This window comes from Egretta garzetta, unplaced genomic scaffold (genome assembly GCF_000687185.1).
Source record: "Egretta garzetta isolate BGI_Z169 unplaced genomic scaffold, ASM68718v1 scaffold120, whole genome shotgun sequence".
Classification (NCBI taxonomy): domain Eukaryota; kingdom Metazoa; phylum Chordata; class Aves; order Pelecaniformes; family Ardeidae; genus Egretta; species Egretta garzetta.
The window spans coordinates 318203-332113 of record NW_009258270.1 but is presented as its reverse complement, the minus strand read 5'-3'; the positions used below and the strand labels follow the sequence as shown (position 1 = coordinate 332113).

Here is a 13911-nt window from a genome sequence, read left to right as displayed (position 1 = left end):
CGGTGGCTCGGCCCGCGGGGCCCTGCCCTGCGCTCGGCCGGCAGACCCAGACGCACGTGGGGAAGCTTTTTGCAAAGTCGTAGAGGAGCTGGCGTTTGCTTTGCAATTTTTCTTTTTTTTTTTCTTTTTTCTTTTCCCTCCGTGAGCCTCTGTAGACCTGAAGATGGGCAAGGAAGATGGAGAGGATTAAGTATTATTTTGCTGGGGGGACATAACTGGGGCCTGCCCTGCGCTCGGCCGGCAGACCCAGACGCACGTGGGGAAGCTTTTTGCAAAGTCGTAGAGGAGCTGGCGTTTGCTTTGCAATTTTTCTTTTTTTTTTTCTTTTTTCTTTTCCCTCCGTGAGCCTCTGTAGACCTGAAGATGGGCAAGGAAGATGGAGAGGATTAAGTATTATTTTGCTGGGGGGACATAACTGGGGCAAGTAGGAAAATGTCTCATGGTCGTGTCCTTCTCAAAGTCAGCAGTGGGTCTGCCCCTGGCCTGGCCACAGCCCCGCTGCCTGGCAGCTCTTGGCTGGGGGTCGCGGTAGGTCCGAGCGGTGTCCTCTCACCAGGCAGGTTGTGTCCCCATGAGCTCACCCCAAGCTCCCACATGGGCTCTGAGGCTGCTGTTTTTCCTGCCAGTCCCAAAATCTTTAAGGGCTGGGGTGTTGTTTAGGCTCCCCTTTCCACAGCCGAAATGCCAGCAGTCCATGCGGCGTGCGAATCGCGTGCAGCGCCAAGCGGCATCTCATCAGATGCCAGCTGCAAATGGCTTCCGCAGGCCCACCAGCTCTTTGAGGCCACCAGGCTGTGAAGACCACCACCCGCTATGTGCTTCTGCTGCAGCGTGGCCTGTCGCCGCCGGCCTTTAAGGTTGGAATTAAGGCATGCATTTTATTCTTGTAGAGCATTTGTCTTGTGTCCAGCCCATTCGTGGTGGGCAGGAGCCAAGCTCAGCCTCCTGGGGAAGGGCGACGAAGTCTACGTGATCGCCGCCCCCTGTGATTTACGGCCGAGCACCGCAAGGGGAAAGGTAGAAAGCTGTGTTAAGAGAAAAAGAAATAATGTTGGAAATAATGACTTGCTTGGCAGGTTTTAACAAGTTCAGTAATGGTATTAGGTGCCCTTGGCTCAAGATAGTAACCTCCTCTTAAATGATCATTACCTGGCTAATAAAGACCTCAGAGCGGGTCATTACAGCTTAATTTAGACATAGCATCCTGTTTGGTTCGCGCAGTGTTGCCATCTTTCAAGTTGTTGAATCTCTTGCCTGAACGCTGAGGTTGAGCATTGGGGCTTGCTTGGGTTTTTCCTTTCCTGGCAGCTTAGCGAGGAACCACGCGTTGGCTCGATCTCGATGGCCCTTTGGCCCGGCTGCTCGCGGAGGTGGGGAGAGGACGAGGGACTTGTCCAGCTCTTCTCATGAGCGTTGATTGAAGGAAGAGCAGGAAGAAGTGATGGGCATGGAGAGCCCCCTTGGAGAAAGCTCTTAGGCACGTTTAATTTCACCTCTTGCTCAAATCAGTGTTCGAGCAGAGGCTGTAGGACTTTGCCCTGTTGATGTGTTGGTTCAGGGAACCTGTGGCTTTCAAAGCCTTTTCGGTAGCGCTCGCCCAGGCGTCTCCTTCATGAGGGGACCCTCCTGGCCATCCCAGGTCACGCCAGGCGTGCTCACGCTTCCCTTCCCACCGCCTCCCCCGGGAAGAGGAGCTGGTTTCAGGGACGAGCGACGGCAGCCGGGTAGGAAGGTGTGCAGGAGCGGGGGTCCGGCCTCGTGCCCCCCATGCTCTCCCAGCCCCTGCTCGCTCGTGGAGGAGCCGTCACGCTTCCCTAACCCCATTAGCAGCAAGTTTCAAATGCAAGTAATTATAATAACCAACCCCCACCTGTTATTAATATTTTGAAGACAGCTCTTTGATAAGCCCATCTTTTCAGCCCATTTCCTATTGCTACTGCAAGCAAAGCCGTTTTCCTCCCCGTATTGTAAATCAGTTGTTAAAATGAAGAAAAGGAAATGGAAAAAAGCCTCCCCCCCCCCCCCAACAACAACAACAACAAAACCGTAACACCCAGGCTTGGTGCTGCGCTGCCTTTGTCAGCCCGGGATAGAATTATGCATCATGAATAAAAACTGCTGTCAACATGCATTGGTTTCAAAGCATGAGAGCATATGGTATGTGATTATCTGTATTGTCAAATGCAATAAAGTGAATTTGGATATAATAAAAAATGTGATATTTTAGAAATTTGATAATAAACTGTGGAAGAATTGACAGGCAAGAGAGTATTTGACGCCTGTAGGCAAACAGATAAAGATGGCAGGACTCGGCGCTCGGCAGGCGCCGGCTACTGCAGGCACCTTGGGAGCAGCTTTCGTTGCCGACGGGGAGACCCTAACCGGGTGAGCCGGCACCCGGGGAGCGGTGCCCTTCGTCCCTGCCTTCCCACCGCCGCTCGCTGCTGCTCCGCTTGGCCTTGGTCTTGGCCTTGGCTTTGGCCTTGGCCTTGGCCTCTGCAGCGTGGGCAGGGGCCGGGGAGTGGGGTCCAGCGCTGGCTCCCCGCGGGCAGCTCCGCGCCCTTCGGCTGTAGGAGGGGGTCAGTGGTGGTGGAAGGTTTTGGCTCGCCTCGTGGCTGCCGGGCGCCCGTTTGGGGGATTGAGATCAGCGTTAGGATTTGTCACCGGCTCCGCGTGCCATGGGTCTCGCTAACCAGCAGACAGAAGCGTTCGCTTGAAGCACGAGGTTCCCGTGCTGGTTGTAGGCAGATTAATTGGATTTTTACAAGGATTCAGGGTTTTCTTCTTTGCTAGCAAAACAGAAATCCATTAGTTTACTCCACGCTTCCCTCACCCAGCTGCACTTGCATCATTTTTGTCCCACTGACTTATTAGAGAGCTGGGAAATCCGTACCGGAGCCGAACGGAGCCGTGGAAAGCTGTGAGGGGCACGGATGGCTCCGCTCCCAGGGAGCCGGAGTCACCGCTGGCGAGAAAGCAGACGCGGCCGCCATCGCTTCCTCCGTCAGTGGCTCCTTTTGCCGCCCCGTGCGTTAAATTCTCGAGCTGCTGACAAAAATGCGCCCGTTGAGACACGATGTCTCCAAGGGAGAGAAGCTGAGTCGGGAGCAAACTTCAGGGCCTCCTGTGTCGGAAATTCAGGTGTAAAAAATGCAGATGTATGTGCAGTTTTTCTTCGGTCACCACTAATGCTTCTCAATGATCTGTGAATGCATTAATGGCTCCTGTTAATTAACAATATGATAAAACCGGCGTTCAGTAAGTCGCGGTGTAGGGTGCGTTTCAGTCGTTCTGTACTCGGTGCTTTGGTTTGATTTCAGAGTGCTAATAGAATAAAATTTTAATGAAGATTTGTTGTTATGAAAAATTGATGATGCTAAGTTCAGGTACCGCTTGCATTAGCGCAGTCCGCAACGCGCGGCGGGGTTCCCCTTCGGCAGCCCGGCACTCCGGGGGACCGCGGGGGCTCTGGCCAGAACCGGCATCCGCAAGGGGAGGCGGGTGGGCCCCCCGGCCTGGAAACCTTGGGCTGAAATGGGTCGTCTGGGAGAGGGACAAGTCCCTCTACCCTGCATCCTCCCGGCGGGGAAAATCTCTCCCCAAAACCAGCTTGGGTGGATTTTCGCCTGTTCGGGGGCGCAGGCTGCTCCACGGCGCAGAGGCTGCTCATCCCAAGGTGCCTTTTATTTTCCTGAGCGATGCTCCCTTTGCAAATGCCACGCGGCCGTGGGAGGACGGAGCGAGGAGCCTGAGCCTTGCAGCTTTCCAGAACAAAAGCAGAGGAGTCTCTTGCTGGTGCCCTTTATCCAGCTGCGCGGCTGACCTCAGCTCTTCGCTCTCCCGCCGCGCTGGTATTGAAACGCCAGCACCTTGTGCGGAGGTTTTGATCTAAGGCGGTTGGCTGCTGATTTAATTTTGAGAATTTACTCTCATGTCATGGAGTCTGTATTGACACTTTAAACAGCGGTAATACCTGCCTGTGTCTGCCAGGAGAACCTGACTGCTTTCCGTAGCCAGCCCCGAGATGCACGTGGACGCCGAATGGATGCGCAGGATAATCATGGGTCGTGATGAGCGGCGTTACCGAAGCGCTGCTAGAGAGCACGCTTTACAGTTCAATGAAGAGGGTATTTTCCATCCTAGACCGTAGGTGTTAACCTCCTCTTTCCCCTTCCACCTCCCGGTGCATCCCTCTCCCAGGCTGGTTATCGCCAGGGTGGGGTGGGCTCTTGTTCCCCATGGAGCAGGGGGTCCCTTCAGGTGGTACCTTCAGGTTGGCCATCGCAATTCCCGGCAAAGCCCTCCTTAGAGGTGCGAAGGTAAAATCTGAGGAGCGTGGGTCTCGGGCCGAGGCTGTATTCTGCGAGTCCGGAGGGAGTTACTTCTCGGGAAACCACAGCCTCTCCTTTGGTGTGAGTGCAGCAGAGGAAACTGGGATAATGGGAAATAACGTCAGGATGGACAGCATTTATCCTAGGCGATTTTGAGCTTTAACAAGCTGTAGTACGTCAGATGAAAACTTTAGGGAAGGGACTAGGAAGTGTGGGGGAAGAAACGTGGGGCCTGGACCACAAGGAAGAGGCAAGCGACTTCTCCAAAGACACAAGGTAGGAAGGCAGCAGAGTCCGGGCTGAGTTTTCAGGTCCTGGCTGTTGGGTTCTGGCGCTGACAAACAAATGGCTTTTCCCAGAGGCAGGATTAAACCCGTTCCCAGACTCCCAGGGTAATGACTTGAATTATCTTAGCAGACAGCAAGAACTTAGGAACATCCGCAGGTCGCTGTCTGAGCAATGCAAATGCCCCAGCCCCTCCACTCTGCTCCTTCTGTTTGTGAAGATGAGATTTGGTGACAGCGGTTACAGGACTCGCTTTCGTGTCCCCCTCTCCCCCCCTCCCCTGCAGGTTTTTTATTATTATTATTATTATTTTTATAAGGTGGCGTGGCAGTCTGGGACGCGATAGCTTACTAAGTAGCTTTTTCCCCTCTGATTACAAGGGATGTGTGAATAAAGCAGAGCGGTATTGATTCACACCAATCTATGCATTGACTGTGTGGGAGCCACTTGCAATTCCCAGCAGCACCAGAAAGCTTTGCAACAGGGAGAAATATGACCAGGCAAGTTGAGAAAATAAATTAAACTAGTGTCAACTTTTCTTGTTTCTTCCCTCATTATTAATGGATGGAACGGGGCTTGTTTATCAAGAAGAGGAAAAATTAATTGACATGGGCTTTAATGTTGTTATGCCTGGCTTGTCTGGTCACATTTCTTCATTTTTAATTTTTTTTTTGCTTTTTGAAAGGCATTTTATTACAGTTTACAGGACCAGCTGCCAAAATTATTGGTATAAACAAGCAAGCAGGTGCATAAATAACGCCACAGCAGGACTGGACCTTCCTCTGTTTCAGAGCTTCAGTAACTTAATTCTGGGGAGAAGAGAAGAGGCGTGAAGCAAACACAAATGAGCAGGTCAGGTACCGAGCCCTAACGCAGACGGGGAAGGCAGCCTGCGCTAATATTGCCCCATTACGCTGCGGTGTAATATCCAGGCTGGATATTCCCATCCGTCAGCAGCACCGGGGGCTGGTGGGACTGCAGACCCCCCCGGGGACACGGGGCCACGCTCGCACCGCGCCGGCCGGGCTGGGAGTCGGGAGCAGGACGGTGCCGCGGGAGCGCGTCACGGGCGTAAGAGGCGGCGATCGGCATTAAGCAGAGTGGCAGCAGGCGGCCGCCGGGTTCTTCGTGCCTAGCGGCAGGGGGGGGATTTAAGCAGAGCCTGCATCGCTCAGTGGTGTGATGTGCACCATGTAAATCCCTTCCCTTCTCCTCTCCATGCTCTTGTCTCCTGCCCTTGGTCACTGGGGTTATTGTGTCGGCACAAAAGAGCCTTGGCCATCACTTCACTTCCCAGAATCCCAGACTGGCAGGGGTTGGAAGGGCCCTCGGGAGCTCACCCAGCGCCACCCCCCTGCCCAAGCAGGCTCACCCAGAGCAGGGGGCACAGGACAGCGTCCAGGCGGGGGTTGAACATCTCCAGAGAAGGAGACTCCACAGCCCCCCTGGGCAGCCTGGGCCAGGGCTCGGGCACCCCCAGAGTAAAGAAGCCCTTAAGGAGCTCCCCGGCGCTCTGGCGCTCTAATGACACAGCACGAGGCAGCCCCAGCTGCAAGGACCCTGCGGTCTCACCGGGCAGCGTGGGCGAAGAGGAGCCCTGCGGATGCCGACGGGATGGAGCGACTTGCTCCGCCTCATGGGCCGACCCCAGGGCAGCCTGGGAGCTGAAACCAGCTCCTCCAGCTCTCGTCCCAGTGCCTTCGTCCACCCGAGCACCTTCCCTGGTGGCTGGAGAGCCCCTTCAGATAGTAGGGGTGCCCTCCTGCCGGGCGGTGGCGTGTGTCCCTCCGGCGAAGGCGATTTTGGCTCGGGTGCCAGGTGATGGAGGTGATGATGGAGATGCCGGCACCCATGGCACTGCCCTGGCTGCGGCAGGGGTCTGGGTTTGCCTGCCAGAGCCCTCTCGGGGGACTAACCCCAGCATTAGCCTAGGTTTAACCTTTCTGGCGCGGGATGCAATCACTTTGTTTTCCCTGTTTTTATGCACGCACGGGCTTGAAAGAGCGAGACCTTTCCTTTAACCCGGTAAGCTGCTTTCGGGTAATTCTGCTGAGGAGTGACGTCCTCCGCGTGTCCGAACGCAGCCGTGCTGGATATCGCTGCGCACGCAGATAAAACCCTGGCTGCGGAGAAGTTGCTGCCAAGTAGCAAGAGCAAGGAGACGTGTTTCAGAGCAGCGGTGTCGTCATCTCGGCTATATTTTACCGAGGTTGACATAAAACCTCTCAAGTGACGACAGAGGTGTGAAATGTAGTTGGTTTGAGTGTGAAAAAACCGAAATGCGGAACATGGGAGCGCTGACATTTGGTGTCTTCAGCTCAGCTTCTTAATATTGTTTATGCCTTCTCCTGATTTTTTTTTTTTTTTTTTTAAATTATTTTAATCTTCTTACGGTTTCACTGGCTTTCTCTGAAGGGTGTTTCTGTTATTTCTGGCATAGCCCGGCAGAAAGCGCTGCAGCTGAGCCCTGCTGCGCTGCACGGAGCCGTCCGCCCCCAGGCCCGGGCAGCTTTCTTGGGCCAACAAGGCCCTGGGCCAAGGGAGGTTTTTGGTGTAACGAAGGTGCGTCGGAGGATGCATTCTGCACCGTCGGGCGTCCAGGCTGGCATCTGCAGGCTCATTGGAAACGTTTCTGGGGGAACGCAGGGTTATTTGGATACTTGAGACTTACCTTGCCTTGCACTAAAAAATTATTTTTCCAGATTTTCCCTCCCTTGTGAATAATAACGCTTGTATCTGTTTCCTAGTGAAAAAAAAAAAATCCCCTTATGTGGGTCACTGTTAAAAAAGCACCGTCCTGTCAGCCAGCCATGCCCAAAGGGAGCTGCTCTGCAGAGGTGCGGAGACCCTCCACTTTTTTTAGTTCAGCTGAAGGCCCTGCGTCCTCTGGTAATGGACCCCCAAACATTTTAGCTTCTAATTAGCAGATGCAGAAATTCCCAGCAAGTAAAATAAGTCACCTGAAGAAGTGGACTCCTGTTGGGTGCCCACCGTGTGTTCCGGTAGGCAGGAGCGGTCACCCAGCTGGACCACCGGGCTGGAGCCGCGCAGGACTCCACGGCTCTTCCCAAAACCTGCTGCCCCAGGAGGCTGCGAGGTCAGATCAGAGGGGACCGGGGACCTCCCCAGCGCCCACCCGGGTGGCACTTCTGCTGTCCTCCTCAAGAGCCACGAGCCCCAGCCTCCATCCTCATCCCTCCAAAATCAGGCTTTGGCATCTCCACCTCCTCGTGGGCACTATGAATGGATGCTGCAAAGCGGTTGTGGAGATCCAACAGGATGGTTTGCTAGATGGCCGGCGTGTCTCTAGATGGCCGGCGTGTCTCTAGATGGCCAGCGTGTCTCTAGATGTCTGGCATGTCTCTAGATGGCCGGCGTGTCTCTAGATGTCTGGCGTGTCTCTAGATGTCTGGTGTGTCTCTAGATGTCTGGTGTGTCTCTAGATGGCCGGAGCGTCTCTAGATGGCCGGCGTGTCTCTAGATGGCCGGCGTGTCTCTAGATGTCTGGCATGTCTCTAGATGGCCGGAGCATCTCTAGATGGCCGGCGTGTCTCTAGATGTCTGGCATGTCTCTAGATGTCCGGCGTGTCTCTAGATGTCTGGCATGTCTCTAGATGTCTGGCATGTCTCTAGATGGCCGGCGTGTCTCTAGATGGCCGGCGTGTCTCCGCGTTGATGTGCGCTTGGGGAGGTAGGAAGGAAGGCGATTTGGGGGTGATGGAGTAAGAAATCTTCAGCCACTTCTCTAAAATTGCAGGCCCAAGGGAAAAGCCCGTTCCCGGTCGGATGCAGGAGGGATGCTGGGCTGGGGGGGAGAACTCGGCAAGGAGCAGCGCTGCCACCCTGGGAGGTGCAGCTCCGGAGACCGTTCGGCATCCGGAGGAAGAGACCCTGCGCAGAGGTAGCCCTCGCCGCCCCGTGCTGACGGGGCACCCCAGCTGTTTGGGTTGAATTGCTGGGCCGCCTGCTGCCGTAACCGCAATGCAGCTTTTCTGCTGGACAAATTCAGCCCCCTCCATCTCCTTCCTTCGCCCAGACTGACGCTGGTAATTCGGCAGAGCTGCGCTGGGCAGGCGCCTGCCCTTCCTGCATGCCGAGCAAACCCTCTCCCGTGGGGCGCAGGCTGGCCCCCGGCCGCCAGGGCTCCGGGAGATCCTCGTGCATCATTTTGGTGCCCATTAACCAGCAGACGACTCCTTTTTCTGAGCAGACGCTAGAGGAGGGGTTTTTCACCTGAAGGTCGTGGATACACGGCTCGGCTTCCTTTAGTGATCCCACTTGGCTCAGAGCCCCTCGTTTGGGGGCATCTGTTTGCCTCTTATTTTATTTTTTTCCCTCTTCTTTGTCTTTTCTTTTACAGGAAAGATTATTCAAATGAATATTCAGTTTTATTCATTTGAATAAAACACCCAACCGTTTGACTCCGTTAAATGCTTATCTCTTAAATAGAGCTTGTTAGCTCCCAATAATAGCTTCATTCAGAAGGATGTGGTATAATTTCATTTTAAAATGTGTGCTCCTTGACAACCGGAATCCTATTTATGTCACCATTTTAAACAGCCGCCTTTGTTTTGTGTTAATCTTTTTCATACGCTTCCCGAGAAGCATTTTTTTGTTGACTCTTAGTACCTCTCAGAAGAAATAATTGTCCATTTAGTCCAGGAAGGTTTTGGAGAGGTTTGGTAATTTCAAGACGAGCCTGTATTCATTACGCTCACTAATAAGGCATGCACGCAGGCGGATTTTTGTGTGCGTGCAATTATTAAAAGTTGGAATCTCATATTCAGAAAGTGAAACACAAAAAGGACCATTACCCGTCACTTCGATGAAGTTTTTAATTCCGGGGCATGTGATCTCTCGGGGATTGTTGATTTAAGGAGCGATAGCATCTCTTGAATCGCATCCTTTGGATTTTAAGCGCCTGTATGCCTGCGGATTAAAATCCTCTGGTTGCTTCCCAACAGTTAAAGATGCCGGTCATCAGAAAAGGGAAAGCACCGTCAGCCTTCAGCTACGGATCAAGGGCCCCCCGCCTGGCTGCCAGCCCCGGGGAGGCAGGGATAAAAAATGGGGTTGGGTTTCCTTGCAGCCCCAGTCCTGGCTGGTTTTGGTTGCCACACCAGCCAGGCTGGCCCGCACAAAGTGCCATAGGTCTTCCAAAAACCTGCAAATGAGTGTCGACACCTATGGATTGTTAATTTTATTCTTGTGATGAAATCTGTAAACGCGGAAAGCCGGGTGCCTATCTTATTTAATCAGACAAATAATTTCTTGATAAACCGGTGTTTAAGCCATATGGAATGGGATGAGAATGGGAAACTTGTTTCCGAGTCCAAATGCGTAACGACCGCGGTGGGCTTTCGCGCGGTGTTCTGCATATTAAGGCTAATCTCCTCCAAATTCCCTCTCTCCCCTCCATCCTGGCAGTGAGACCTGACACAAGTTGAAAGAGAAATCCTCAACTGCAGTACTCGCTAATGAGTTACTAACGATGAAGAGGTTGCTGGTGCTCAAACAATGAATGACGTGGAGACCCGGACTGGCCGTCTCATTGCGCTGGGCAACGCCGGTCCCCAGCGGCACGCTGCTCCCGGCTCCGGTAATTGCCCAACGCAACATGCTCCAGGATTCCTGGGATGCCGTGTTCAGCCAGTTAACCACAAAAATTTTAGTTTTAACTACAGGTTCTGTTGAAGGTAGCTTTAAATGGAGTAATTTAGCAGGCAAATGAAAGGCTTGAGTTAAGTAAAATACTTCAAGCTGCTACATGCTTTAAGTGCAAAGTAAAATCGCGTTCCGAGCGCTGGGTTTGCGTGCCATGGGCTGTCGGATGCGTTATGCCGCGGAGGAGATGTAGAAAGCATCTCTGATGGGTTTTTCCCCCCCAAGAAGAGGGTCCAAAGAGGGATGGACCATTGCTACTGTGCTGTGCATTCCTGAACAAGCCGGCTGGGAGCTGCTCGGACCTCGCCTCGGCCAGTGCGGGAGCCAGCAAATGCACTTTACAGCTTCAAATATTGTAGCTTGCAAAATGTATCCGGTACCCGTGGGTTGCCAAGACCCGTATAGTTTTAATAGCTTCTGCTGTGCCCCATCAAAGGAAATCTAGCGTGTGTTTAAAACGATGAAGTATTGCTTTGGGACCCCAGCGCAGAAACGGGCTGGGAACGCCGGGTTTGGCAGGGGGAGCAGATTGGGGGGGGGACATGACCACGGCGCGCTCACCGCTGGCAAAACTGCTCTGCTGCGGCGCGCGGCGGGATGCTCGCCCGACAGGACTATCCACGGGCAGTAACGCCGGGCAGCGGGGGGGTTCCCCTCCCTCTTCCTCCCCCCTCGCCCAGCTGGGGGGCGAAGGCTGCTGCCGGGGACGCCCCAGCCCGGCTCGTTTGGCTCAGCCTGGTGCGATGAAGACATCGGGTGCCGTTTCACCAGCCCCAGCCTTTCCAGTGCAGTTTGGGGGATGGAGTTCATCCTGTTGTTAGGTTTTTTTAAGATTTCATTAGCTTAATTGGTGTCGACGTTGACTCATCGAGCCTTTGCCAGAAGTGTAGCACATTAGATTGGTTTTTCTTTGTTAGCTTGATTTATTTTCTTTCTTTATTTTTATTTTATGCTTGGCTGTGTAGAGCTGTGGTGGGCTGCTGGGTTTCTTTAGTGCCTGCAGCTGTGTGGCCCCAGCAGAGCAAATCCAGTGTAGAGCTACGGGCGGGCGCGAGCATCAAACGCCCCTAAAGCAGCCCAAACCCAGGGCTCCTTTGAAGCAGCAGTGGCGAAGAGAGGAAGGATTAGATCAGAGGCTTTAAACGGCGTGGTTCCTCGGAGGCCTCAGGATGTCCTGATGAGGTATTAGAGGAAGTAATTCAGGAAGAAAGGGACAAGTAACCGCCTCCGGAGCCCGGCAGCGGGGACGTTTGGTGTTTGCTCAGAGCGAATGGAAACACAAAGTGCTGCCGCATGTTTGGGGCAGCATTGGTATTTTTTTTTCCTCGCCGGGGGTAGCGATGGGTAAATGAGGAATCATCTTCTCTCTTCCCGGATTTTTATTTTTTTGGGTTGTGCAATGAGTCAGCTTTAATGGAGAAGTCCCATGGAATTAAACAAGAGATAAAATCAATATGGTTCCATAGAAATATAATTGAGTTTTGTAGAGATTGTTCTTAAAACCCTAAAAGGTGTAAGAAAAAATATGGCCTTATTGTAGTTTCTGAGCCGTCCTGTAACTGGGGTGTAACTACCCATTAAATTCTGCAGGATGGATCAAAGAATCCATAAGGAGGTTTTAATTCTCCATTAAATCCTATGGAAGAGCTGGGACAGAACCGAATTCATTTTCCCCAAGACAAGGCTTCTTCCCACCATCAGTCTACGATAAGTTCAGCAACAGCTCCATGGGCAGCAGCTCTATTCACGCCTGCGTATTTCTATGAAAGTTTTCCAAAGTCCCGGTGGCTACGCAATGCTTCATTAAAACGAGATCTGTTTAACCTAATATTTTCCTTTCCCCCTCCCCTTTTTGTTTCTTTATGAAACAGGATTTGGCTTCGTAACTTTTGAAAATGAAGACGTGGTGGAAAAAGTCTGTGAAATCCATTTCCACGAAATCAATAATAAAATGGTAAGTGGGTTTTGTTCCGCAGCGCGCGGCGGTGGTGGCGAGCTCTCGCCCTGTGTCACAGAGACGTGCCGGGTGGTGGCCCTTTGGGACAACCTTCTCCGTGGGGCTAACGGGGCGCTGGGCACACCGTGCCCGGTGGAGGCGTCGTGGGGACAGGCTGCTGAGCCTGGACCATGGCTTGCTCGGGCGCTCCCCCTGTCCCCCCGCCAGCAGGACGGGTGTCTGTCCCCGCCGCGAGCACAGGCGTTGTCCTGTCCTGTCCTGCCACCCCCGGGCAGGTTTCAGTGTGGAAGCCGAAGGGCTGAAGATGGTGTGGATCAGCCTGCCCGGCTTCTTGCCCAGCCTTGGGGAAGCCCTCCCGCTCTTGGGACGAGCCGTGGCAGCCGCTGCGTTAGGGGGTTTCGGGGGGGAATTGGACTGGGGTAGCTCCCAAAATAGCTGCTCTGGTCGAGCTCCCGAGTCCTGCTCTGCCGTTGCTGCTGCCTGCTGGGCCCTGTCCCCTGGCAAGTCTCTGCCGTCGAGCCACACTTGCTTTCCACCCAGGCCCAACCCAGGAGCCAGACCTGGGTGCAATTTCTCCTAAATGACAGCCAGGTCCCAGGTTGCGGGTTGCCCTGTCAGTAAAGCCCCTGAGCCAGATGAAAAAGGGCATTTGTATTTCAACTGATGCAGTAACTTTGATATTTGCAGCTAAAATATTCTTTTTCCCTTTGTCAAAACATCCTTTGCTTCTCAAATGTGTATTCAGATATGCATTGTATATTGGTCTGATATGTGTTCACAGACTTTAAATTCAATAATAGAGCTTTTAGTGTGGATAAGATCAAAGCAATCTCCTTGGCATATGCTGGAGGCCTGATTCAATATTTGACTTGCTAATTTTTCCCAGGGCACTGAAATAATATTCTTCATATTGCTCCTCACTGCAATATGCATCTGAAAGAAAAGGAAGGGTCCCCTTGGCAAGCGGCGGGGTGGACTGGCGGGGCAGGGCTGGGGCAGTTCCCTGTCCCCGGTGGGAAGCCCCTCGCTCCATCTCAGATGGGTGCTGTGGGTTTTGCCTCCGCCCCGTCCAAGCATCGCGCTGCTTCCCCCGCCGCCTCCTGCTTCTGGGGTTCCCTACCTGCCTCCAGCGGTGCCTTGTCTGAGACATGGGGGTTGTTGTCCTGGATCGTTACTAAATGCTGATTAATCTGCCTTAAAACCAAAAGAATGAGCCCCAACCACCCCCACCCCAGCACCCAGATGACAGACCCAGCAAGGCTTGGGATGTAAATTTAGGTAAGACTTGTCAGTTGGGAAGGAAGAGCTACAGTGCCATGCTCCAGGGTTTTCCTGCCCCTCAGTCGCAGGTTGGTGCCTGTCAGGTCACACTCCGCGGGTTTAGTTAGTTATGGAGTTATTTCACCCAACAGGGTCGGGGTAACCCCCGGTATCAGTACAGGCTGGGGGAAGAAAGGATGGAGAGCAGCCCTGCCGAGAGGGACCTGGGGGCACTGATGGACAAAAAGCTGGCCATGAGCCGGCCATGGGCGCTGGCAGCCCAGAAGCCAACCCTACCCTGGGCTGCATCAGGAGAAGCGTGGCCAGCGGCGAGGGAGGGGATTGTGCCCCTCTGCTCTGCTCTGGGGAGACCTCCCCTGGAGCCCTGCGTCCAGCTCGGGAGCCCTCAGCACA

The 13911-nt window shown here is 53.5% G+C and overlaps 1 protein-coding gene across 1 annotated transcript in view; it reads left to right on the top strand.

Annotated features, from left to right (window-relative positions):
- MSI2 (musashi RNA binding protein 2) overlaps positions 1 to 13911 on the top strand; it is a 254277-nt gene that overhangs the window by 220393 nt on the left and 19973 nt on the right. The window contains exon 4 of the mRNA XM_035889498.1: positions 12152 to 12234. Within this exon, the coding sequence (XP_035745391.1) occupies positions 12152 to 12234 (83 nt within the window). The remainder of the gene's footprint in view (positions 1 to 12151; positions 12235 to 13911) is intronic.